Source organism: Pollachius pollachius, assembly GCF_949987615.1.
Source record: "Pollachius pollachius genome assembly, chromosome: 4".
Lineage (NCBI taxonomy): Eukaryota > Metazoa > Chordata > Actinopteri > Gadiformes > Gadidae > Pollachius > Pollachius pollachius.
This window is the reverse complement of record NC_136937.1, coordinates 26,348,355-26,372,994: the sequence shown is the minus strand read 5'-3', so window position 1 is coordinate 26,372,994 and position 24,640 is coordinate 26,348,355. Positions and strand designations below refer to the sequence as shown.

Below are 24,640 nucleotides of genomic sequence, written 5' to 3'. Positions count from 1 at the left end.
ACTGAAAGGGGCAGAGTTTTGTCTTGTTTCCTCTATCATAGATCTTCTATCTAAGAAAACTAATTTGCGTGAGTGGATAAAGCAAAGGGGGACCTCAGTGTAGTGCTACAATGACCGTTGATTTGAAACCTTTTTTACAGTTAACTATTGTGTGTCAACTTTCTGCAACTCTGTGTACGCCAATTACGCGCTTACAGATCCCCACAGCCACATGATGGGTTTAAACAAATATGAAGTGAAGGTACACCCAGATATCAGCTCTCACTCTGATGTGTGAGCCTAACCACAGACTTACCAAGTTCTCCACTTCTGCTGACTGCCGGACTCCCCACTGGAACATCCCCACGATGGAGATGGCGTAGGACAAAGCCAGCCCCACATCCCCTGCACCCAGCTCTAACAGAAGAACAAAAGCATGAAACATTAAGCCACCAATCAAACATGCATTGAGAGCGCTTAGGCCATTCATTTGATGAGCTTTGATAGCATTTGTGTTGAGGTACCTCAATCCCAAAAGGATTGACTTGAAAGTGGAACACTGGGGCTACTGTAGCGGAACCCTTGAGGTTCAGAAGGGGTAAGGGGAGTTTTCTTACCATCTCGGATCAACATGCAGGCAAATGTAAGGATGATGATAAAGACGGCGCACAACAGGTCCACGCGCAGGGCGAACCAACGTGTAGTGCACACTAACAGGAACCAGGTCTCTGAATGTAAAAGTAAAGTTTGTATAGGCTTGGGTTGATACAAAGTAATCAGGAACACAGTAAGTATTGATGACGGAAAAAATAAAAAATATAAGACATCACTAAATTGGACTTGGCCCAGCGGTAACAATGCTTTTGTTTGATTTCCAATGTGTCTAATACACGTCATTTGCACAGCAGACATAGTACAGTGATTCCATGGCATCAGAGAAAAGGGGCGGGGCACCTGAGTGCCGGTCCTGGTGGACGTCAAAGACTTTCTGGAAGCGCTGCTCGGCTCTGAAGGCCCTGATGGTCCACAGGCCCTGTAGCGAGGAGGACAGGTGGGAGAACACGGGACTTCGAGCTGCAGGAAGGAGCACAAGGAGCAGGAAGTTGACCTCACATAGGGCAGGGAGTTAAACCCCCTCTTGGAGGACCATATCATGTGATACCTGTATGCTAAACATAGGTGGCACTAGGTCTTCAAGGGTTCCATTTTGGAACACTTGTGGCTCTATCTTTGTGTTCTCGCAACCAATCACGTCATCTTTCAAGTAACAAAATAGAGTGGTTAACATGATGGACCACAGCAAAGTTCTTAGCTAGTTGTGTGCTAGCCTTACTAGCCAACTGTGTGCTTGTGGTCGGGCTGTGAAGATGAGAAGGGAACTGCTTAAGAACATTAGCATAGAGAAATGAGCCCAAGGCCTGTTGAGGGGGCTTACTGGTTCTCTCAAGTCGCTTGATGTCCCTGGAGGTCTTCAGGAAGTAGCGGCGGAGGAACGCAAAGATAATGAGGAGCGGTACAACCAGGATTAAGATCCAGGGAACGACTGATGCCGCTACCGCGATCACACCAACCATATGCAGGGAAATCTGCCGGAGAAAACACAGACAATTAATTTACTACATTGAACCTCATCTTCCCATCTCTATATCTTTGTACAACAAGTGAGGTTGAACAATTGATTCTGATTGCTGTACTAAATGTGTCCAAGGCAGTGGCGGCGCTGTGATGTTGCTTGCTGGTACTATAGCACCAGCAGAAATTACAATAGCACCACCATAGCACCACCGAGAAATTAACAGAAGTTTGACCTACAAATTGTCTGCTTTCTCTGTATAGTTTTGAATGCAGCTCGTTTCTCCAGTTGATCTAGTGAAACAGCGCCCCCAATTACCATAGCACCCGCAGAGCGGCAGCAATAAAGTTATAAACTCTGTGCTGGTCTATGGTCAGATCCACTCTACACTTCTGCTCATTTGTTGCCAGTTTGCTGTCAATGTCTTGCCGTTGCTGTCCTCAGATAGGTTAAGCTGATCTAAGCTTACTTAAGGTGGTGATGTCCCTCCCTGTCACTCATGCGAGAGATTTATAGTAGCTACATTGAACATTTTGCTCTTACAAGCTAGCGTGCATTATTTTGGCCGGCGTGAAAAATTGATCGATTTTTAGGGAAAAAACGACCTCATACAGAGGAATCAGTGGCGTCTCAGCCTGTCTTAATTGAAAGTGACATGCAGAAAGAAGTAAGTGGGGATGAGGACAACAGCAGTTCATTGAAGGAGTGTGAGGGCGAAGAAGAGGAACAAGAAATGGAGCGGGAAGAGAAAGTGGAGGATGAAGCTGCTACTAGTGCTAGTGGGAATACTGTTAGCGATGTTAGCCAGCAGCCTGAGGAAGGCCCCCGTCAAAGGTACTTCTCTGAAAACATCAATGGTGAGTGCAGTTGATTTTTAGGCCTAGACTAGGGCTGATTATAATTATTATTAAGTGGTGGATACCCCATAGTCCTTATGTTTCCTGCAAATCCTACAATATTAAATTTACTGCTATTAAGCCTACTGGTTTTGCTTGGACTACCAAGCGGTGATTCTATTAATTTTTGTTTTAAATTCAGTAGTCAAATTAATTGAGGTACTGCATGGTCAGATTACGATTTGTCCAACTTCTGGTAAAGCCTTGCATCTGTTGTTTGCCTTATTTGACTTTAATAAATAACGGTGTTTCTTTTGGCATTGTCTCTCGATGTAATGCGAATAGCAGTGAACATTGTGGGTTAGTGTTGTGTTTTTCAGTTGAAAAGCACGCATTTGACGCTGATTGCGGGATTGCTGCGTGATTTATGTTGTCCGCTGTGGGTCGGATGCTCTGTTGGTTTGTTTGTTTATGCTCTGTGTAGCCCGGGTTGTCTCCGATGCTGTTGACACTGTCACAGTTCACTTCTATATGAGATCTGTCAATTGCTGTTGCTTGTGAATCAACAGAGGCACTTACTTAATGCTTGAAACTGACTTTTGAACACCACGCGTCTGGCCTTGTGAATATATATTTCCATACAGTACATCCCTCAGCACCATCAGTGAATAATTCAGACCCACTATAGCACCAGCAAGAACAAATCTCTGGCGCAGCCACTGGTCCAAGGCAATCTGATTCTAAACAGCACCTGCCAGGCGTCGACAAAGGTCCAGGGCAGAACCATGTCCATCTCACCGATGTCCTTGGAGAACCGGTTCAGAACCCTGCCTGAACCACACGGAACAAATGCAGAAAACCACGTCAGGTCCGAGACTCTCTCCGAGAAATGTCCAACGTCTAACACAAAGAATTATTTTCATTCCTCCAGCCATATTTTCAATTCTTTATTGATTAATTTGTTTTGTATTTCACTGAAGCGAATGTGGATTGAATCACTACTATATTTCCTAATATATTTATTTATATCTCCTGCATACACACGCAAAAACATAAGGCTTGGAAAATGTATATTTACCTTTACAATCAAAGATATAACCATTTCATTATGATCAACATTGGTTTTCCATTATCAAAACAAACAAACACAAATGTTTGATATACATCTAGACATGCATCCAGATTTCAATAATAACAACAAACTTCTGCGGTGTAAACAGTGGGGTTCACACTCGGCTTCTCCTACCGATGGGGTTCACGTCGAAGAAGTGCACGGGCGCGCGCAGTATGGTGTCGAACATGCGTTTGTGCAGGGTCTCCGTGCTCTTCACCAGCACGTAGAAGAAGAGCATTGCCCTGACGAGCCCAAAAATGAGCGTGGCTGCAGTCAGACCTGAAAACACATCAGCACAGTGTTTTGCATTGACCCTGAGAAACTTGTGGAGGCACGTTTTGAAAAAAGATTTGGAGGTACTGAATACATTTAATTGAAGTATTTGCTTCATCAATACAGTGTCCCTATGATCTTCGAGACAAACTAATGATAAAATATAACTTTTTCATTGTCTTTGAAAACCTTACACTTTCTGGTCACCACTTGGGACCAAAGGACCCATTTAACTTGTCCTTTGTAGGGTAAAAGAACTTCCCTTTCCGGTCTTTTAGCATTAGGGCAGTTTTATTTATGTCATGGTCAATGTATATTTGAATGACTGCTTGTGTCTATAGAGGTCCATTGCTGTAGCTAAATCAAACTGACCCATTATTAATGGCATGAGCTACACCTGTGTTTTATCTAATGTGAAAAGGACCCAATAATGGTTCTCACAATGGGCAGCGTTTTCGTCTTAATTTAGGGTCACTAAACCAAACTCAGTGTCTGCTAAGTGACTAGCCTGATTGGTGAACGGGATGTATCGCAGCAAATGTGATCCATCTCATTAAGGTGAGCTGTGTTTGTGCTGTGAAAACAAGTGTTTTTTTTCCCTCACCTCCATAGATTCCCAGGTAAAAAGGTATATCCAACACTTCGGTGGCGTTGTTGTTGGTCTGATTTTGGATTGAGGTGGTGCAGCCCGTCAGGTTGCTTTGCTTATCGGCCCTGATGAAAATAAGGTCACAAACATATTTGTAATGCCTCTTTTAATGCTGACTGTCGAGACTAGATCCAAATAGATGGCTATTTACAATCCCAATTTCTATCTATTCATCTTTAAGGTACTCAAATTCTTAAATGCTATACGCTTATTCAAGTGAGCTGTCAAACCTAAAGTAAAAGGCTTGCGTAAAAACATGAATGGTTATAGAATTACCAATAAGACATCCACCAGTCCTGAAGGACGTAGGCCACCTGGGTGGACAAAGGGCAAAAACAAAAAATAAACAAAGTATATCAGCTGTTTTTTATTACAGAAAAAAAAACATTTTCACCATTTCACCATTGACTGACTACTCTCCCATTTACTAGATTTTGTTCATGATATATGCAGAAACTTCAATCAAGAAACTGAAACAATTCTGAATGTGCTTTCGGCAACTAAAGAAATCCTTGTTTCTTGGCGGCGGTGAGCAGGCGGTGAGCATTTTGCATACCTGAGCAGATACGTTGACCACAAAGAGCAACAGCAGAACAAAGACGTTAGCTCCAGCACGTATGTACTTGTAGTACATGCCCATCCCGATAGTCCCCTGCAGACGGCTCTCCTCCACAGGTGTCACAGCTGTATGTTCTGCCTTTAGAGATTAATTGATTCAGTGTTAGCAACCATCTATACAGTGTCAGCATCAAAGAGACAGTGTAAGCATTAGAGACTATAGCGCTAGCATCAAGCAATACAGTGTTTGCATCAAAGAGGCTGACTAAGCATCAGAGACAGTGTTGCGACATCGAAAGCATTGGTGTCAGTGTCCCACCGGAATGTGGTCTGCTTCATCGTTGACCGTGGGTGTGGAGGTGCTGGAGACGGTTCGGCTGCGAGCCAACTCCACCGACGTCGCCTGCTGCTCCTCTTCGTCCTCATCTTTCAGCAGAGAGGTGAAGTCCAGTCCAGACTTCTGCAGCTCTGTGTACCCACCTTTGGCCACCACAATACCCTGAGATGGACAACCCGCAGAGTTTGGCTAACGTTTCAAATTTTACAAACGTAACACAAACTATAGCACTATCTGGGTTTCAGATCAAATAACAAAATCAATCAAGCTTTTACGTTGCTGTTTTTTAATGGAAACATAAAAGCCAAATGCTATTCAGTCTAGTTCAGTTTTGTTTAATGGTCTGTTTGAAAGACTTGATAACGAGCAATATGTGGCTGAACAGAAAGAGAAACTTGATTGGATTGGTCCTACTTGTCCTAAATTGCAGTGTCATTATCCCCGCACCTCTTCTCAAAGGGTTGGGGTTAAGTACCTAGCCCTAACAGATGTTTAAAGTAAGTAAGTAAGTTATGCGCTGTGTGTGTTTGGTCTGGTTTTGCCATGCATGAGAGAACATGACATGTAGACTGCTCCGTGAATGGATGGAGGAGGAGGGGTATGGACAGACCTCCTTGAGAACCAAGATCTGGTCGGCAGCTTTCAGGTACTGCAGCTGATGGGTGACCAGGATCCTGGGCTTGTCCTTCAGAATACCACAGATACACCTGGAGAGGACACACATGCAAACAGACAAGTATGTGAGTGTCTGAATTAGTTTACTTTTGTTTCAATTGTGCGCTGTATAAAATACTATGAAATCTAGGCCTGACACTTTCTGCACGGTTGATCAATTGGTTAGTCAATATGCTCTTGTTTGACCAAAATATGCTTGCCATCCATTGCAACCCACAATATCAAACAGGTTAAAACAAATCTTTTTTACTTTTTCTCCTTTTGACTACACAACGCTGCTCGATGCGGCGCTCCGTATCAGAGTCGGACTCTGAACAAGAGTGGGCTAAAAGCCACCACTTCCTCTACACAGCACTTAAGGTATATTTAGGCTACCAGGTAGAGCAAAGGAGAAAAAGCGAGAGCCTCCCCTCAAATAATCGTAATAATCTCTCCTCTCAAGGCAAAACGCCTGAAATGAAGAGATTTCTTGGTGACACAGTGGGCGAGGCTTCTTAGCATGCCTCATGGGAGTGATTTCCATTTCAGTAACGTGCTTCAGATATTTCTTCGGATTCAGATTCATCTTCTTTTAGCTCAGGGGACCGTTAACTGAAGTACCCTGCTCATAGGGAGTAAGATAAAACGAAAAGCGGTAGACTTTAAAAATGCTACAATTCATGACCCTCCCTCAGCCGTCTCCTCGCACAAGAAGAGCCCCATTTATCTCCACTGGGGACATTACATTAATCAGATTGGCTAGAGATGTTGTCTGTTAAGGCGTGAAAATACCTCGCAAGATATACTGGTAGAAGCAGGCTAGTGAAGAATGTGTACCTGGCAATAAAACACAATATTTGTCAGGATCTTTGATGAATTCCATCTAAAGGTTGTCGAGGCAGAGAGTTGCTGGCAGATTAAGGACAACAAACATGTTCATTGTGTTGCTAAAGCCTTTGTACTGCGGGATTGGATGTGCTTAAATTGCAATCCAGGACTTTCTTCTCCTTCCCCCCACCCAGCCACAAACCAATCGTCCGACAGGAAGTGAAGGATTCTTATTTCATATGGGAATATTATTAATAATAGTCTCAGGGATCGTTTACTTTTCAAACAGATGCCTCCCGACCTCAGCGTCCACGGCACTTAGAGGGTCGTCAAGGAGATAGATGTCAGCTTCCTGGTACACAGTTCTGAGACACACACACACACACACACACACACACACACACACACACACACACACTATACCATTTAGCCGTTTTTTTAGTCTGACGATTTAAAGTGAATACAGAAACCAATACTGAGGTACTACAGTACTATAGCAGTAAAACCTGCGGTACTACAGTACTATAGCAGTCAACCCTGCAACCCAACCCAATGGCGATGCAGTTTTTTTTTTCCAAAAAACTTTAAGAAACATTTAATATTATGTTTAAAAGTGCAATATTGCTATAATTTAAATTTGTGGCCGGCCCGCTCTTACCCCAAAACACTCTTCGGCCGAGTCCGGACAAGAGAGACTAATTATATTAAGAAAAAAACGGTAAACCATTGTTCAATTATTATTAAGTTTTCAATTATAATTCAATTTGACACGGTAATGATGACCTGATCGTAAGATCAGGATTTTTTCAACGTGGTTTAGTGTTAAAACCAGAAACCGTTTCATCCCTATTGATAACAGATGTTAAGTGAAGCCAGGAGAGATGGTTACAGTGGTTTGAACAGCCAGGATGGTATAGTCCTTTAAGCTCCGCCCCCTGGGTTCACCTCTCCAGGGTTCAGGTGAGGTGAGCATCAGACTCACCTGGCCAGGTTGACGCGAGCCTTCTGCCCCCCACTGAGTGTGGCTCCCCGGTCCCCGATCAGAGTCAGGTCCCCGTCTGGCAGCAGCTCCATGTCCTGGAGCAAGTGGAAAAGAACTTCAGAACACAAACACACACTTCTTTACACGGCTGTAAGACATCATATCAGGACGTAAGAAGTCCAGCTGAAACCAACGTAGTTCAAGTTCAACACACTGACACCTCAGCCCTTCTTACAGGACTGCCTTACGGTACATTGACAATCCTTAGGCCATAGTGATGAGCATTAATACCATCATCATCATATCACTGTGTGTACATGATAATTAGTCTTGAAATGATTAGAATTGAAATGTCCTTGAGGGGTTGTCAACAGGTCCCGGACATTGAGCCAGGTTGTCAGGGTGCAGGCCGGACCACTCACCCTCTTGAGGGCGCAGGCCCGCAGCACCTTCTCGTACTTGGCGGGGTCTAGCTCTTTGCCGAACAGGATGTTGCCGCGGATGGTCCCGGGGAACACCCAGGGCTGCTGGCAGGCGTAGGTCAGCTGCCCATTCACCTTGAGCACCCCCTTGTCAAGGGGCAGCTCCCCCAGGATGGCACTCAGCAGGGAGGACTGAGGGAAGGGGGGGGGGAGGACAGCTGTTTCAGTTGGAATGGTTGCACTGTTTCCTTGACAGCCTTCTCACAAACACTCTAACTTGCTAGGCCTAATGACTGCAGCATTTCGGGCTTTTGGCAGTTATCGCATTCTTCAGCAGGTAAAAAAATAATATTTAAATGTTATCCGTCATCTGCTGATAGTGGAATAATATACCTACCAATCAATGGTTCTAATACCTAATTCCGATAGATTTAAACAATTGGCAGGTAATAAATATCTGGCAATAGCTGGTAGCAGGTATTCATTTTGGACCCTGTTCTAAAGGCTTTGGGATTTAGAAGGACACATTTAAAATTCCCTAATTATTAAAGGTCCCATGGCATGAAAATCTCACTTTATGAGGTTTTCTAACATAAATATGAGTTCCCCTAGCCTGCATATGGTCCCCCAGTGGCTAAAACTTGCATTCGGTGTAAAACGAGCACTAGGTGTTCTGCTCGCCTTTGAAAAAACTGAGGCTCAAGCGTGCTGATTTGGAATGCGGTCCCATATCTCGTAATGAAGGATCTAAGCTCCTCCCCTTTCTCTGCCTTGCCTGCCCAGATAATTTGGCCCGCTAATGAGACACGACCGTGCGAGCGCCACATGTCTGTGTGTGTGTGTGTGATTACACACATGTAACGCAAGTGTTTGCTGTTAGTGTTATGGTGCAGAACACGTTGGTTCTTTGACGTCTCTTGTATTTTCACAACGTGACGGTAGTTGGGTTATCCCAGCCATGGTTGAGAAGGAATTGGGGGAAAGGAACTTTGGCTTTGACTCCCTGAAGTACATGAACTGCGACATGCTGCCTGCCGCCGGTTGCCGCGAGGCACCACCGCCCGGCAGCGGGCAGCAGGCAGCCGGCAGCAAGCAGCGCACGATTCAATCTACTTCAGATTGATGTGGAAGTGGAAGAACCAGAGACGTCGGAGAACCCGACAAAGTCGTTTGTGATTGATAATATCGTCTGGAGGCGCACACAGCTTTTGGCCGTGATAATAAATGAATTGGGAGAAAGGAACTTTGGCTTTGACTCCCTGAATTACATGAACCATGACATGGAGGAGAAAGGGATTGTTGGCCGCGTATGTCTCCCGCTTGAGCCCCGCTTCCTGCTGCCGGTGGACCACCGCCTTCGGCGCTGCAGGAGGCGCAAGTGCCTAAATGCTGGCCACTGCCGAGGCGGTGGTCCCTTGGCAGCGAGGCTCCGGTGGGAAACAACCGCGGTCAACAATCGCGGGCAAAAATCCCTTTCTCCTCCATGTCGTGGTTCAGTCTACTTCAGATTGATGTGGACGTATATAAAAGCATCCGTAAAGTAGCATGCCATGGGACCTTTAAGGAAAAAGGACAAATTCAAAAAGGAAAAATTTACAAATACTAAAATACAAATTCTAAATTCCACAAATGTCTGAATGGATGGATGACCCCTGACCTTTCCGGCGCCCACCGGTCCAATCACCGCCACCAGCTGCCGCGAGCCGACACTCAACGAGACGTTCTGGAGGGAGGGTGCGTCTTGGTTCTGCACAGGGGAGTACACACACACACACACACACACACACACACACACACACACACACACACACACACACACACACACACACACACACACACACACACACACCTGTCAGCACCTTACTTACATCATTTTGTGATATGATAACATTGATGTACTTTTGTTGAAAACACATTATAGTGGGGTGCGTTCATTTTGCGATTGACCAGCATGGCCGTGTGAACGAGCCACAGACATGGGGGACAGTGCTGGTCCTCCCGACCCAAAGGTACTGGTTTTAAGGGGACATATTATACCATCAGGTGTGAGTGTGATTAGCCGTTACAAGCCGTTTTGAAAATCTGCCTCTTCTTACATCACAAGGGGGCATGTCCACCTAGATGTATGATGGATAGATGAGCAACGTTTTCTTCAGCCCACAGTGTATGGAAATATGCCTGATTTTCATTACTAGTTTACCTTACTTTAAAATGATAGTATACGTAAAGTCATATCAAGCCTAAAACTTTGTCTGAGTGTCACTTAACAAAGCGGCCTGTGCTTTGTCAAATTAGATTAGGTAGACATGTCCAGTGGTGTTTCCAGTGATTAGGAGGGGTTTTCTGGCCTACATCAGACCCAGAACAAAATGAATCAAGGATCCTCTTCAATGCCGCATTCCAAGGATGACAACCTGATTGGTAATCAAAACGTTTTTGAGCAACATGTTATTCGTATTTGTCTATTTGAGAGGTCTCTTCAGTGATATTTGTATTTAGATTTTATTTGTAATGTATTCGGTATTGTTATTGTATGTGTTTCTAACATGAATATAAATGCAAACTTTAAAAGCTATGTTGAAACAATTGTATGATTAACATTCACTAATGCACATCTTCAGTTAAAGATTGAAACTTGGGCCCAATTTAGGATAAGGAAATGTACTTCCTTATCTATTCACAGGGTCCCAGAAAAGACTTGAGGAAAGTCCTGATTCCACCCTACAAACCACCATTTGCCACACAAAACCAAGTAATAAGTAGATTGGCGAACACAGAGCTTGCGTGTTGCTGATGGATTTCACAATGTCTGTGTTCGTCAATCTACCTATCACCAGAATTACCCTTTAATTCACGGACAACCCTGACTTTTTATACATGTGTATGTACAGTATATGTATACAAGTATACAGGGCCGGCGCTAGCCATTTGGGTGCCCTAAGCACAAATGCATTGTGGTGCCCCCCAAAAATGGACATCAATTCAGTAATTGTCAGTATGTTTCTCTTTATTTCCAAAATAACTTCAACATGTAATGTTTGCAAATAAATAAGAGAAATTAAAATCTTGATAAAAGACTACACTAATTGTGCATTAACAATAGCACCAAACATTTAAATAAATAAAATAATAGCGTGCCTACAAAGGGACACGTCTGCATTTCCTGGCTGCAAAATCAGCAATCAGGTCATCATATGACTGTTTCTGAGCCACGTCTCGATTGATGCTGATGACGGCCAGTCCACTTAAACGCTCCTGCCCCATCGATGAACGCAGGTATGTTTTAATGAGCTTGAGTTTTGAAAAGCTTCGCTCAGCAGAGGCAACTGTGACGGGGAGTCAATGCAATTCGCAAAGCAATCCACAGATTGGGATACACCTCTTGGAGCTGATTGTCATGAAGAAATGTCAGCATTTCCAAGGCAGATGTCTCTGGTGGTAGCTGAGGAAGGTTGATGATTTCCTGCAGCATCTCAGGTCCATCAATGTCAGCTGTTCCCTTTTCCGTAAGTGTCTTGTGTACTTCATTGCAGTGTTTTTTTAAGTCCTCCTTGGACATTCCATTAACTTTGCTGAAATCAAGCAGCACTCCATATTTTTCTTTGACTTGATTCATGGTCTCAAACCTCTCCTGCAGTGACATTAAAGAAGAGTCCACGACACTATTGAAAAATGTGGCCTCAAGCTTTTTAAGGGCATCATTGAAGGGCTCTTCAACAGCTTCATACGCAAACTGCCTTTTTGTGCTCCTGAGTCTTTTCTGCTTAAGCTCTGGTTCTATATTCAGGGCCTCACAGAGTTCCTTAGCAGTTGACACAGCCTTGTCAAACCCAGACTGTCTGTATTTGGTGAGGTTACTTTTGGCACTGTCAATGAGCCTAACAGCAATATCAAGCTGCATGGAACTTGATTGAAGTAGCTTGTTCACCTGGTTTGTGATGGTAAGAAGTTCACACCACACAACAGAGCAAATCAAAAATCGAAATGAGGCTACTTCCTCAGCAAGAGCTTGAGCCTCCACTTTTGCCACTGGATCCTTTACAGCCTCCCTAGCCTCCAGGAGAGCATCTCTCACTTCCTTTGTTTAATTCCGGACAGCTGTTACACTCTTATGCCTGCTCTCCCATCTAACATCACTCCAAGATTTCAGTGTCAGTTGGACATGCTTTGTCAAAATGGCCCATCGCTGGGTGGCCCCTGAAAAGAAATTGAATAACTTTAGCAAATAGCTGAAGTAGCCAGTGGCATCTTGGGAGGACTTGGCAGCATCAGCTATGACGAGATTCATGGTGTGAGCTCCACAAGGAACAAACAATGCTCTTGTGTTTAATTGTAGGAGTCTAGCCTGAACACCTTGCTTCTTCCCCTTCATGTTGGCTCCATTGTCATAGGCCTGTCCTCGACAATTTTCGAATGGAATGCCAAGCTCCTTCAACTTCTCTAGGATAACATTTGACAGGCTAAGGCCAGTAGTTTCCTCCACATCAATATATCCCAGGAAGTATTCTTTAATGTCTGGTTGTAGTTGGAGATGGACAATGCGTAATATGACTGACATCTGTTCCTTGCGACTCAAATCTGGTGTACAGTCAAGAATGATAGAAAAATATTTTGCTGACTGGATATGTCTCACTATAGTGCTGAAGAGATTATCTGAATGAGTTCGTTCTGTGTCTCATGACTGAGGTAGTGTGTGCGGGAAATTTTAGCCATGTGAATCTCCATTACAGGGTCATATGTTGCCATAAGCTCCACTTCCTTCAGAAAGTTGCTATTGTCTGGCTCATGAAGACGGTCAGAAGAGCCTCTAAAAGACAAATTTCTTGAAGCCAGTGAGAGAGTGATTGAGAGCAGGCGTTTCAGAACATCTCGCCACTTTTTCCTTTCTGCCTCCAGTAATGTCAACTCCAGTTGGTCTATTGCCATGCCCTTTTTAAGCCGTGTGTCCAGTTCTTTCCACTTAACCATGCACTGTGTATGGTTTGGGCTACACTCATGACCTCTCAAACTGGTGTTGATGTTCGACCAATCACTGTGGCCCTCTGCAATCAGCTTTATGTCCTTCACACTAAAAAGTTTCAGGCAAAGCAGATCACAGCATTGTTCTGTGGAGAGTACACTACCCAGCTTCTGTTAACCTTCTCTCCATTTGGTAAGGTTTTGAACTGGAGGCTGGAATGAAATGCTCTTCCATCGGGTCCCTTTGGAAAACTAAAATCAGGGCTGACTTTGAAAGGCCCTCTGTGCACAATTTCAACCCGATCAGCATCTAAAATGTGTGCTGGCCATAGAGCAGGATCAGTTGGAGGGGGCACATACGTCTCTACAATGTCACTTGCTGATGGCCTCTCAGTGACAGGACTCACTCTGCCGGTGGTTGTGGGCTAGGTTGTATCTGTACCTGAACTAGTAGTTGATGGTTGTTGGTCAGGGCTGGGTGCTATTGCAGAGTCTGCAGAGATTGGTAGTTGATGATGTGTGCTTGAACTGCTGGTGGATGGTTGATCATCTAAATCTTTCTCCTGGTCTTGAGGATCTCCTTGCACATATCTAAGCATTGACCCTGCATTCAGAAATACAAGAAGGAATACTCAGGGATTGTACACTGAAATACAGTTTTGCACCTTGATTTAAAAACAATATTAAATTAAATTACAGGTTTATGTAAGCCTATGTGTAAAAAAAAAAAAAAAAAGGCACCGTTACGAGGCACCGAAATGTGCGTTCTTATTCGATATCGTTACAACCGTTTACGTCGGAACTGGTTCCCTACTGGAACCGAGTTTCGGTGTTCAACCCTAGTTACCAAGAGCCGTTCTCCATTCATCAACTCATTACTTTAAAGTATCATCTGTAGCATTACTTTTTCCACTAAAGTACACAATTGCATACTCGTTGGTTCACAGTACACATGCTAGCATAACGTAGGCTACATAACAAACGCCAAATAAACGTCCTGAAATGCAGTAGGCCTACATAAGTAAACTTGGCTGACGACTTCTGATGGCTAAAAGAATATAGGAGCTAACGTTAGTTTGTTGACGTTAACGGTAACGTTAACCCTGGCATGAGCATAGACATTCATACAAGGACTAAATGTTACAGAATTAGCCATTTTTATTTAAAACATTGTCTTACCTGCCATCGACGCGTGTGCATCATCTCGATGTCTCTTCTTCTTTCTCTTATCCGCCCCAGACTCTTGATGCCTTTTCGAGGCCATGTCCAAACACAGGTGTCTGCCAAACTTGAGAATGATGTGGAACATACCACTGGGATGTGGGGGAGGGGGCACCAAGGGGAGAGAGAGAGGGAGACACATCTTTTTCTCGAGCAAATGTTACTTTTGTATTGCTTATCTATTAACACGTTTTACACATTTTAATTTTAAATATATGGTGTTATTATGATTATTGTTATGATGATGATTATTATTATTTATTTTTTTTTTGGTGCCCCCCCACGCACTTGGTGCCCTACGCGCAGTGCGTGTTCTGCGTGTGCGGAGCGCCGGCACTGCAAGTGTATACATAATTAACTTGAAAGCCGCTATATGCATAGCACAAAATGAAATGAAACCTTGAATAAAACATTTATTGGGATTAACTTGTTTGCGACATGGTTTGATTAAGTTGTACCCATAGTACCCAGATTCAATTTTTGTCTTGATTTGTTAGTTTGGAGGAGAAAAAACTTGTGTGTGTGTATGCTAGTCCCAAAAAGTAATATAAATCTGACAATGTCCCCATATGTAGGCAAATTTCATTGAATTGAAATAAAGGACTTAAGTAAAATATAAACAGATGGCTATTATAAGGATATTTGAAAAAAAAAAAAAAGTTTTTAACTTGTCTACGACCTTCAGAAAGGCACGTCCCTATATGTAGGTGGTTGGTCATGTGTCCCGTCTTGTCACAGAAACAAGTATGTGTGCGTGTGTGTGTGTGTGTGTGTGTGTGTGTGTGTGTGTGCATGTGTGTGTGTCTTTGTGTGTGTGTGTTTTTGTCTTTAAGAGAATAGCGAGCCGTTGCGTGATTAAAAGTAGCCCAATAGAGCGGGAAAAAACACCCAATCTGGCAACACTGCCTGAACGTCCTCCAAACGTAGCCCAATCCGGCGGGAAAAAGCGCCCAATCTTGAAACACTGCTGAACAACCTCACGCTCCAGCGTTAATGTAAATCAATGAAACCAACTGAAAACGAAGCCGGTATGAAACTAAAACTGTGATTCTGAAGAAAGTATAAATGTTACCAAAATTCCGTTTCGATATTATTGAAGATACAAGTTTATAGTGTGTGAACAAAGGTCAACGGTTGAAAAATGATGGAGTTACTATGTCTTAAGAAGCAGGAGTGTCAGAATGGGCAGACGTCTTCAATGAAAACAGCTGAAAACGAAGCCGGTATGAAACTATAACAGTGTTACGTCTTAATAGTCCAGTGGCTTAACGCAAAAATTTTGAGGTACCGTTAGGCCTACTGAGCGGACAAAAGCGTCAACATTTAAATGAAGCTCCCTTTGGGCCTCCTGAATGATTTTAGCCTAGGAGCCCAACTGAAATCTTGAAAATTCCTGTGCAAAGCACATATATCAAAATCCATGAAAAACGTATATATATTCAATCTACAAGAGGAATGCTCATGAATATGTTCTTTTAAGGTCACTGAATGAGCTTAAATTAATTTTAATTTGTGCTCAGGCCAGTACATCTGAAATAATGAATGTAAAGTAGGCCTACCAAAACACCTGGTACCTGAAAAACTTCATTAAGTGCAGAACAATAATAGGCGGAACTAAAAAAATATCACTTCAATGTCAAAAAAATCTGTTTCTGTGTTAATTCTGCCAATCTTTGGTGGCTTGAAACTTTCTGTAAGAGCTTACATTCATCTCTCTAACATAATTATATGCAAACACACCTGGCAGGCCTATCTAATAGAACTTAAGAAAAGGACAATAATATGTGATGATAGGCAGATTTTTTTCTTTAAATTGACTAAAAATCGGACCTGATCTGTTTTAAACATCTAATCTGTTAGTTTGTGTGTCCTCAGTCCTTCAACATGACATAAAGCCTATTGTAAGTGCTAGTCATCGCTCTGACATGTAGGCTGTTGTAAGCTACTGTAGTGTTGCCATGGCATCTGTCAGTACTTTTAAAGTAGAGGTGATGCTGGTCATGTTTTCTTGCAGGCTAGTTTGTTCTCTTAGTTTGTGACTTAAGTTTTTGAGGCTTCATCATGGAGTTGAATTGGGATCTATGTATCATTTGTCAGAAAGACACAACTGAACCATTGAGATGCCCCTTGCAGACCCCTGGAACAGGTGGTGATAAAAGTGATACCTAAAGATAATTACTTGCTAATGTAGGGCAATTCAGTGCCATTGATGCTCTTCCAACTGAACTTTATTTTTCAGATGCTGAAACAGCTAGCAATTTTGCTTCACATTCTGCTGCTTGGCACAAATCTTGCCATCTCAGGTTTACCAATTCAAATCACTGGATGACCAAAAGTGCTTCTTCTGTGAGAATGGAACAGATATAGGTTTTCTCCATGAAGTGTCAACATTTGATCCTGACAGAAATATCCGAACCATGATTGCTGAACTTAATGATACAAAACTTGTGACCAAGATCGTCTGAGGAGATTTAATGCAACTGAGGCAAAATACCATCTACCATGCCTCACAAAGCTGAGAAATCGCCCCCGCAGTTTCACTCGTAAGACAGACCAATCTGCAGAATACAAAGATGAAAAAATTATTGATTTTTTTTAATTTGTAGAACTTAAAACCGACATTGAAAAATCCATTAAATCTGGAGTTATTTTCTTTAAGATGTCAGAGATCTATTCTCTATATGTGAATCGACTTGAGGAGTTGGGTATGAAGAAACAAATCAACAAAACCAGGTTGAAAAATAATTTGCTTCAACACATGTCAGAGGCACAAGTCCAGTTTGATGGAAGAAACACAGTTCTCATTTTCAAGGACGGAATGAGAAATATGTTATAGGTCCCATGGCATGAAAATCTCACTTTATGAGGTTTACTAGCATAAATATGAGTTCCCCTAGCCTGCCTATGGTCCCGCAGTGGCTAAAACTTGCGTTTGGTGTCAAACGAGCACTAGGTGTTCTGCTTGCCTTTGAAAAAACGGAGGCTCAAGCGCGCTGATTTTGAATGTGGTCCCATATGTCGTCATAAAGGATCTAAGCTCCTCCCCTTTCTCTGCCTTGCCCGCCCAGAGAATTTGGCCCGCCAATGAGACACGAATATGTGAGCGCCACATGTGTGTGTGTGTGATTACACACACTGTAACGCAAGTGTTTGCTGTTGGTGTTATGGCGCATAACACGTCGGTTCTTTGACGTCTCTTGTATTTCCACAACGAGACTGTAGTTGGGGTTATGTCAGCCATGGTTGAGAAGGAATTAGGGGAAAGGAACTTTGGCTTTGCCTCCCTGAAGTACATGAACTGCGACATGTTGCCTGCCGCCGGTTGCCGCGAGGCACCACCAGCAGGCAGCCGGCAGCAGGCAGCGCGCGGTTCAGTCTACTTCAGATTGATGTGGAAGTGGAAGAACAAGAGACGTTGGAGAACCCGACAAAGTCGTTTGTGATTCATAATATCGTCTGGAGCCACACGCAGCTTTTGGCCGTGATAATATGTATTATATGATATAGATATCTATGTATTATATGATATTATTTAGATATAGAGCTCCAGGACTGTAACGCAAGTGTGTAACACTGCCTTGTTATTTGGATAACCGCTCTGCTGTTGGTGTTATGGCACATAACACGTCAGACTCTCGTCTCTGGTATTTCCACAACGAGGCTCATAGTGGAGGTTATCTCAGCCATGCTTGAGAATGAATTGGGGGAAAGGAACTTTGGCTTTGACTCCCTGAAGTACATGAACCACGACATGGAGGAGAAAGGGATTTTTGGCCGCGAATGTCTCCTGCTTGAGCCCCGCTTCCCGCTGCCGAGGGACCACCGCCTCGGCGCTGCAGGAGGCGGTGGTGCCTAAGTGCTGACCGCTGCCGAGGCGGTGGTCCCTTGGCAGCGTAGGCAACAATCCCTTTCTCCTCCATGTCGTGGTTCAGTCTACTTCAGATTGATGTGGACGTGGAAGAACCAGAGATGTCGGAGAACCCGACGCGTCGTTTGAGATTCATAATATCGTCTGGAGGCTCACACACCCTTTGGCCATGATAATATATATTATATGATATAGATATCTATGTATAATATGATATTATTTAAATATAGAGCTCCGGGACTCCCGTGGGTTCTAGGATATTTACAGAACACGGCTAAAGGCTGTGTGCGCCTCGCCATTGCAATACATCCACTGTAAACAGAGCCCATGGTGCCGTGGCTGCAAGTTGCTCAGGGCCACACCCCCACCCTCCTCCTTGACCCGCCTCTCTCCTCCTCATTTGCATTAAAGCTACAGACACCGAAACGGCGCATTTGGGGAAAGCTCAATGTGCGACTCGCTCGTAGTGGCTGTAATTCTGCACCACGGCTGAATTTCGGGAACGTCTTCAAATACTGTGTTTGGGGCCCACTAATATCTATATTAAAGCATCCATAAAGTAGCATGCCATGGGACCTTTAAAGGATGCTCTTACAGATAGAGATTTTGATGAAGATGCACTTATCCTGGCAAAAGCTGCAAAGATCATCAGATATGACATATTCAACCATCCAGGTTTCAAATTCACTGGTTCATTTCCAGCAAAATGCCAAGAAAATTCACTGCCTTCAAGCTTAAAGTCTCTTGTCTCAATGATATTGAATGGTCCCAACTTGAAAGATCAAGAGAAGTGTGACTCTCAGTCTTGCCTCACCATTGGACAGGGCATTCTTTATAGCATAAAGAAAAGAGAATCTACCACTGATGGAATGATCAGACACTCTCTGGAACGTGAACCGCCACTTCCTATTTACATAGGCCTTAATATACATGCACAGACCAGAAGCAAGAAACTTGTCCAGCATTTATACCATATGGGTATCAGTATTTCATATGACAGGGTAATGCAAATTGAAGAGTGGCTTGCTACCTCCTACCTCACAGTCAGTGCCCTGGATAATCTTGACTACAACCCAAGTTCAACAACTTCTGTGACATCCTTTCATGGGACTGGAATCAGCATGTTTCAGTTGCCAGTAATTGCTGAATGTGGTGTACCGAGACCACCCATTATGATACCACCTTCTGAAAATAAAAAAAACATGCTCTCCCTGACAGTTATGCCACGGCCTCAGCTGTCGCTTTGAAAAAATACTTCTGTTTCAGTGCCGGAGTGCAATGTACGTCAAGCTAAGGGATTATTGGATGGTGCAAGAGCAGAGGAACAAAACTGGGTCAAACATGCACTGCTTCTTCTAGAGAAGGCAGAACTGACCTTTGAAGATGCAATTGCATGGTCTGCATATCATGCCTCTAAGCAACCTCTGGTGAATGATTAAATGATTAAATGATTAAACATGGCATGGATGTTCTGAGAAAAGCTATTGCATTTTTGAATCCAGGACAAATCCCAGTCACTACATTTGACCTGCTTCTTTTTGCTCTGGCAAAGTTGGTACAATGGAAATGGCCAGACACACATGGTGAAAAGGTCCATGTTGTTATGTTAGGCTGTTTACACACAGAAATGGCGCTCTGGAATACCCTTGGTGACCTCCTAGAATGCTCGGGTTGGACAACAGCACTCACAGTAGCAACGGTAGCATCATCAGGCGTGGCCGACTCATTTCTGAAAGCGACACACCTGACTCGAACCAGGCATGCCCACCAAGTTACTCTCTTGACATTTCACAATTTACACCAGGAAGCTTTTAGGCTTAGTGAAGGCCAAAAACATGAAAACACCTTCAACACTATTTTTATATGAACAAGAGGAGTCCTACTTTCATGTTCTGGGACATGATAATGAGATATGAAACCCTTATTCTCATTTTCAACAGAGCCCACAGAGAGAAGAATTTTCCTCTATATGTCGAGGTATAAGAATAACTTGTCCCTCTATTCTTTTCTTTGGATCATGTGAACTTTTCAAGATGGCTGTCTGTCCATATCAAGGACATGAAGTCTTTGCCCAACACCATTACGGATGAGTTCGAAAAGCAGTCTCACTGGGTTCTATCAAAGACAAGCCACACAGGAAAACAAGATGGTGAAAGGTTCAGGTGGTATGGTTGGTCTCACAGAAAAACCCAAATGCTTTCAGACGGTGGATGATCTCAGGACCAGAAATGGCAAGATTGCTAAATTAATTTGAGGAGGAACATTTCTCCTGAGAGTGATGCAGAGGATCCTAAGAACTTCCAGCACCATGAACAAGGTCTTACAACACAGAAGACATTTCAAAGGCTTGTTCTTAGCCTGTCTGAAACTATTAGAGGAATGGGCAATCCTTTCTTGGATGATTTCAAAGAAATAGTAACTCTTGACAGTCGTAACTGCAAAGATGACTGTGCTTAATATGATGCTCATTTTGGAAGATACGGGCAAGAAACAGTACTGCGACTTTGTTAAGAAGGTACTTGATGAGCGCAGTCAATCCATCCACGATCCAATAAAGAGAATGCTTCAAAAATGCTTCAAAACAATGTGGCACGCTTTGGCCAGCTGTATATTGCAATGCAAAAGCTTGAGAGTGACTTAAATTAATTCTTTGCACATGAAGTATAATCCTTTCCCTCTTCCCTCTCAGACTTTGGAAAGCTTTACTTGCCGGGGACAAAATCTAATCTGTTGGAATGCCTTGAGCAGCCTGGACAATCACAGCCACCCACAAGCTTTGACTGCAAAGTCGTGGATGGAGCAGACATTGTCCACTGCCTGCCCACTACTACAGTGAGCACATTCGATCAGTATGCAAATTATGTTTTCATACCCTACTTGAGGAGGCAGCTACAGGATACCAAGAGGTAGGATGTTGTTTGGGATATATATATTCCAGGCAGTCTGAAGGAGTCCACTCGTGAAAAAAGAGGACAAGGTGTTAGCAGGAAAGTCTCAGGCCAAACAAAACTGCCTGGCATTTGGATGGATTTTTTACGGGATCCAATGAATAATGAGAAGCTTTTTGCCTTTCTGACATCTAAGTGAAGAATTCAACTGGCCCCCAAACAAAGCTGCGTTCATAACATCAGGGAAGGCAGTGTCTTCCTTTGGTTCCAGCAGCACAATGAGTTGTTGCAATCTTGAAGAGGCTGACACCAGGATTGTGGTTCATGTACAGCATGCCCTGGAGCAAGGCGCAAAGTCTGTCCACGTGCGTGCAGTCGACAGTGATGTCGTTGTGATCCTTACAGGCTTATTCCATGATGTAGGTCTGATTCAGCCTTTGACAGGCATCTGGGTGGCTTTTGGCATAGGCAAGAAATACAGATTTTACCATGTGAACAGCATATGTCAAAGTTTAGGTGAGGAGAAATCTCGAGCACTACTTACGTTTCATGCATATTCTGATTGCGATACAACATCTGCTTTCAATGGTAAGGGAAAAGGGTTAGTATGGCAGGCCTGGCAAGCCTATGATGATGTTCTCGGAGTATTTGTTGATCTTGTCAAGCGTCCCTTCCTGTAATTGGACGTTGACTCTCCAGTTTCAGAAGCTGGAGAGAGTGACTGTTATCATGTATGAAAAGTCCAGTCATTTGAGCTCCATCAACCAGAAGAGAAAATAACTTTTCTGCCAGGGGAATAGGACAATGGAGAGACTGCCACCCACTCAGGATGCACTACTTCAACATATTAGACGGGCAGTAAATCAAACCGCAATCTGGGTGACAAGCCCACAAACACAGCAAGATATTCCTTCTCCAAAGGAATATGCATAGACAGAAGAATCAGGGTCATGGGTGCCAGTTTGGTTGATGCTCCCAGAGGTTTCCAGAGCCTGCAGAGAGCTAATCAAATTTTCATGTAAGGGGGATTGTTCTACATGCAAATGTGGCAAAGCAAACTTGGACTGCTTGCCACTTTGCAAATGTAATTGTATCTAGGTAGGTTACAATGATGCCTCGTTTTCATTTCTGTTAATAATGTAAGAAACTGATCAAAACACTAAAAACACATTTTTCCCCAATATCAATAGTTTTTGTACAATCTACTGTTTTTCTGTGTTTTCTATTAACCAGTGCAGATGGGTGTTACTAAGTTTATATTACTGTTATATTTGTAGCTGGCTCATGTTAATTTGAGTCATATATGAAAATTCTGAAACTAAAAAATCTGAATACTGAATTGTTAAATTTAACTGTTTTCAAGCCCAGCATGATGCATACATATGTTTTCCTTTTCAATAAAAATGATACTGCTGAAATGTAAACTTGTATTGAATTTTATAGTGTCAGATAAAATGTATCCAAATATAGCCAACTTTGGAGGTAATTATACAATATACATACAGTATATCAGATTGATGACTGTAGGAACTGCATCATGTCATCAAAGGTTGGCTGATGTTCTGATATTTGAGTAGTTTGTTCCTTTTTTTTCAATTCCGCCTATGTTCTGCTAGACTTATTGAAGTTCTTTCAGGTACCAGCTGTCTTTGCACTCTATTTTAAACTTATACTAACAAAATATACTGGCCTGAGCACATATTAAAATCAATTTAAGCTTTTTTTGAGAAGGGAGATAGGTCCCAAAGTTTGCAGAGAATAATAAAGAAGAAAGGTACACTGGTACACTGCCAAAAGCTGAAGCCACCCCTCGCCAGTCTATTCATTCTGAGTAAACAGTGACAAACTGGTTCTCTAAAAGTATTAATTGCATTCAATACATTCAATATACATTTCGCTCACTGTACCCATTGTCAACAAAGCACTGAATAAATATTATCCTTTACCTAAAATGTGCTTAAACATGCTTAGAAAGGTGCTGTAAGCTAAAGCTATAATTTGAGTGTAATTTGTTACAATTGGCCTAGATATCTGCTAGCTATCACTGAATTTCTGCGTGAGAATATCTGTTCCTAGTTGACGACTTCCTCTGTCTGAGACCATTTAGATTTGGACCACTCCCAGCTTATTTCTGACTAATCAGGGCATCTTTCCCTGATTGGTTTGTGGAATCGATCTTGCCAGTCCATCATATGAGTTTGAAATGCAAAACTGTACACATTTTTTCCACTTTTGAGAAGTTGGAGAAAAAACAAGTAGGGAGGGAGAGAGCAGAGAAGGAGGGGACGTTTTGTCAGTTTTTGTCTTAAAAGTTTTGTCTTAAAAGCGCACCCTCTTCTGCTCCCTCGCTGTCTTTACAAGTTTGGAATCATACCTACAGCACCTTTAACCCTTCCCTCCAGACCAAAACCAGGGAACAAGAGGTTTTGCTGACCTTGTCCCAGTAGCAGATGAGGTCCTGGATGATCACAGAGGCATCCTTTGCCTGGCAGACCACATCGCTGTTCTTCGGCAATTCCTCCATCATCAGGAAGGTCTACCATTTACAGAATAAAACAGACAAACAGATTCAATAATAATAATATAACCGCAAGCGGTGATTCACGGGGTCTGAGCAAAATGAAAAGTCAAGAACACACTACTGGAAGCTATATAAATATGACTTATAATTATGAAGGAAAGATGTTGATGTTCCCCTTAATGCCATACTGTGCCTCGGCTTTCAGGTGACTGGGCTGCAGAGCAATGGCCGAATGTCATGTTCAGCTTGTTCATAATTGTCTCAAGAACACGGAAATATAAATATGACAGAGTTCATTATGAAGGAAAAATGGTTAACAAAGAAGTTCCCCTAATACCATACTGTGTCTTCGCAGTCAGATTCTGGGAAACTAATGAGCCGGAATGTTGATTGCCTGATGAATTTCAGCTGCTGTTCAATGTTGTGTATCTTAAATGAGTGACAATTACAGAATGTCATGTTCAGCTTTTTCATAATTCTCTAATCAGGATTCGAAATCTCAACCTAAGGATCACCAGTACACGGCATTATCCCGTTGAGCCACTGACATTCCTGAACTGCATGAAGCCTCATTCACGTTGTGAAAATGTCGTTTGATAAGCACACAACATCAAGAAAAGTCGAAGCACACATTTCACAAGAGAATTAAGGGCTTTCTTAAAAGAGTACAGATCTGAAAATTTGCACTGTTAATGATATCCACCTAATTATAGCCGTATGGTAGTTATACAATAACAAAATGGTCATATAGGCAAAATGGGTTGAGACTGTGGACGCTTGGCTTTTCTATGAAATTGTGGAAAAAGTAAACATTTTTAGACCAGGGTGAAAAAGATGCATCTGATTTTAGAGATTAATATGATGAAAGAATTTTGAGTCCAGGTCAATCTCGAAAGGAGAAATAAGAATAGTTCATAATTTCTTTAAATAGCGCCACCTTTGGGTGCAGTACCACAATTTGGGTTCATTAGTAGTGGG

General features: G+C 42.8%; 1 protein-coding gene across 1 annotated transcript in view; it reads right to left on the bottom strand.

Moving 5' to 3' along the window:
* The window catches only part of LOC307074234 (ATP-binding cassette sub-family C member 4-like), a gene marked incomplete at both ends in the record, with an annotated part of 57,492 nt that overhangs the window by 4,410 nt on the left and 28,442 nt on the right, over positions 1-24,640 (bottom strand). The window contains 16 exons of the mRNA XM_079734253.1: positions 296-396; positions 597-707; positions 934-1,053; positions 1,415-1,565; positions 3,140-3,219; positions 3,635-3,781; positions 4,380-4,489; positions 4,701-4,738; positions 4,981-5,121; positions 5,302-5,481; positions 5,930-6,026; positions 7,080-7,166; positions 7,784-7,878; positions 8,206-8,397; positions 9,863-9,952; positions 23,576-23,677. Of these exons, the coding sequence (XP_079590379.1) occupies positions 296-396; positions 597-707; positions 934-1,053; positions 1,415-1,565; positions 3,140-3,219; positions 3,635-3,781; positions 4,380-4,489; positions 4,701-4,738; positions 4,981-5,121; positions 5,302-5,481; positions 5,930-6,026; positions 7,080-7,166; positions 7,784-7,878; positions 8,206-8,397; positions 9,863-9,952; positions 23,576-23,677 (1,842 nt within the window). The remainder of the gene's footprint in view (positions 1-295; positions 397-596; positions 708-933; positions 1,054-1,414; positions 1,566-3,139; positions 3,220-3,634; positions 3,782-4,379; positions 4,490-4,700; positions 4,739-4,980; positions 5,122-5,301; positions 5,482-5,929; positions 6,027-7,079; positions 7,167-7,783; positions 7,879-8,205; positions 8,398-9,862; positions 9,953-23,575; positions 23,678-24,640) is intronic.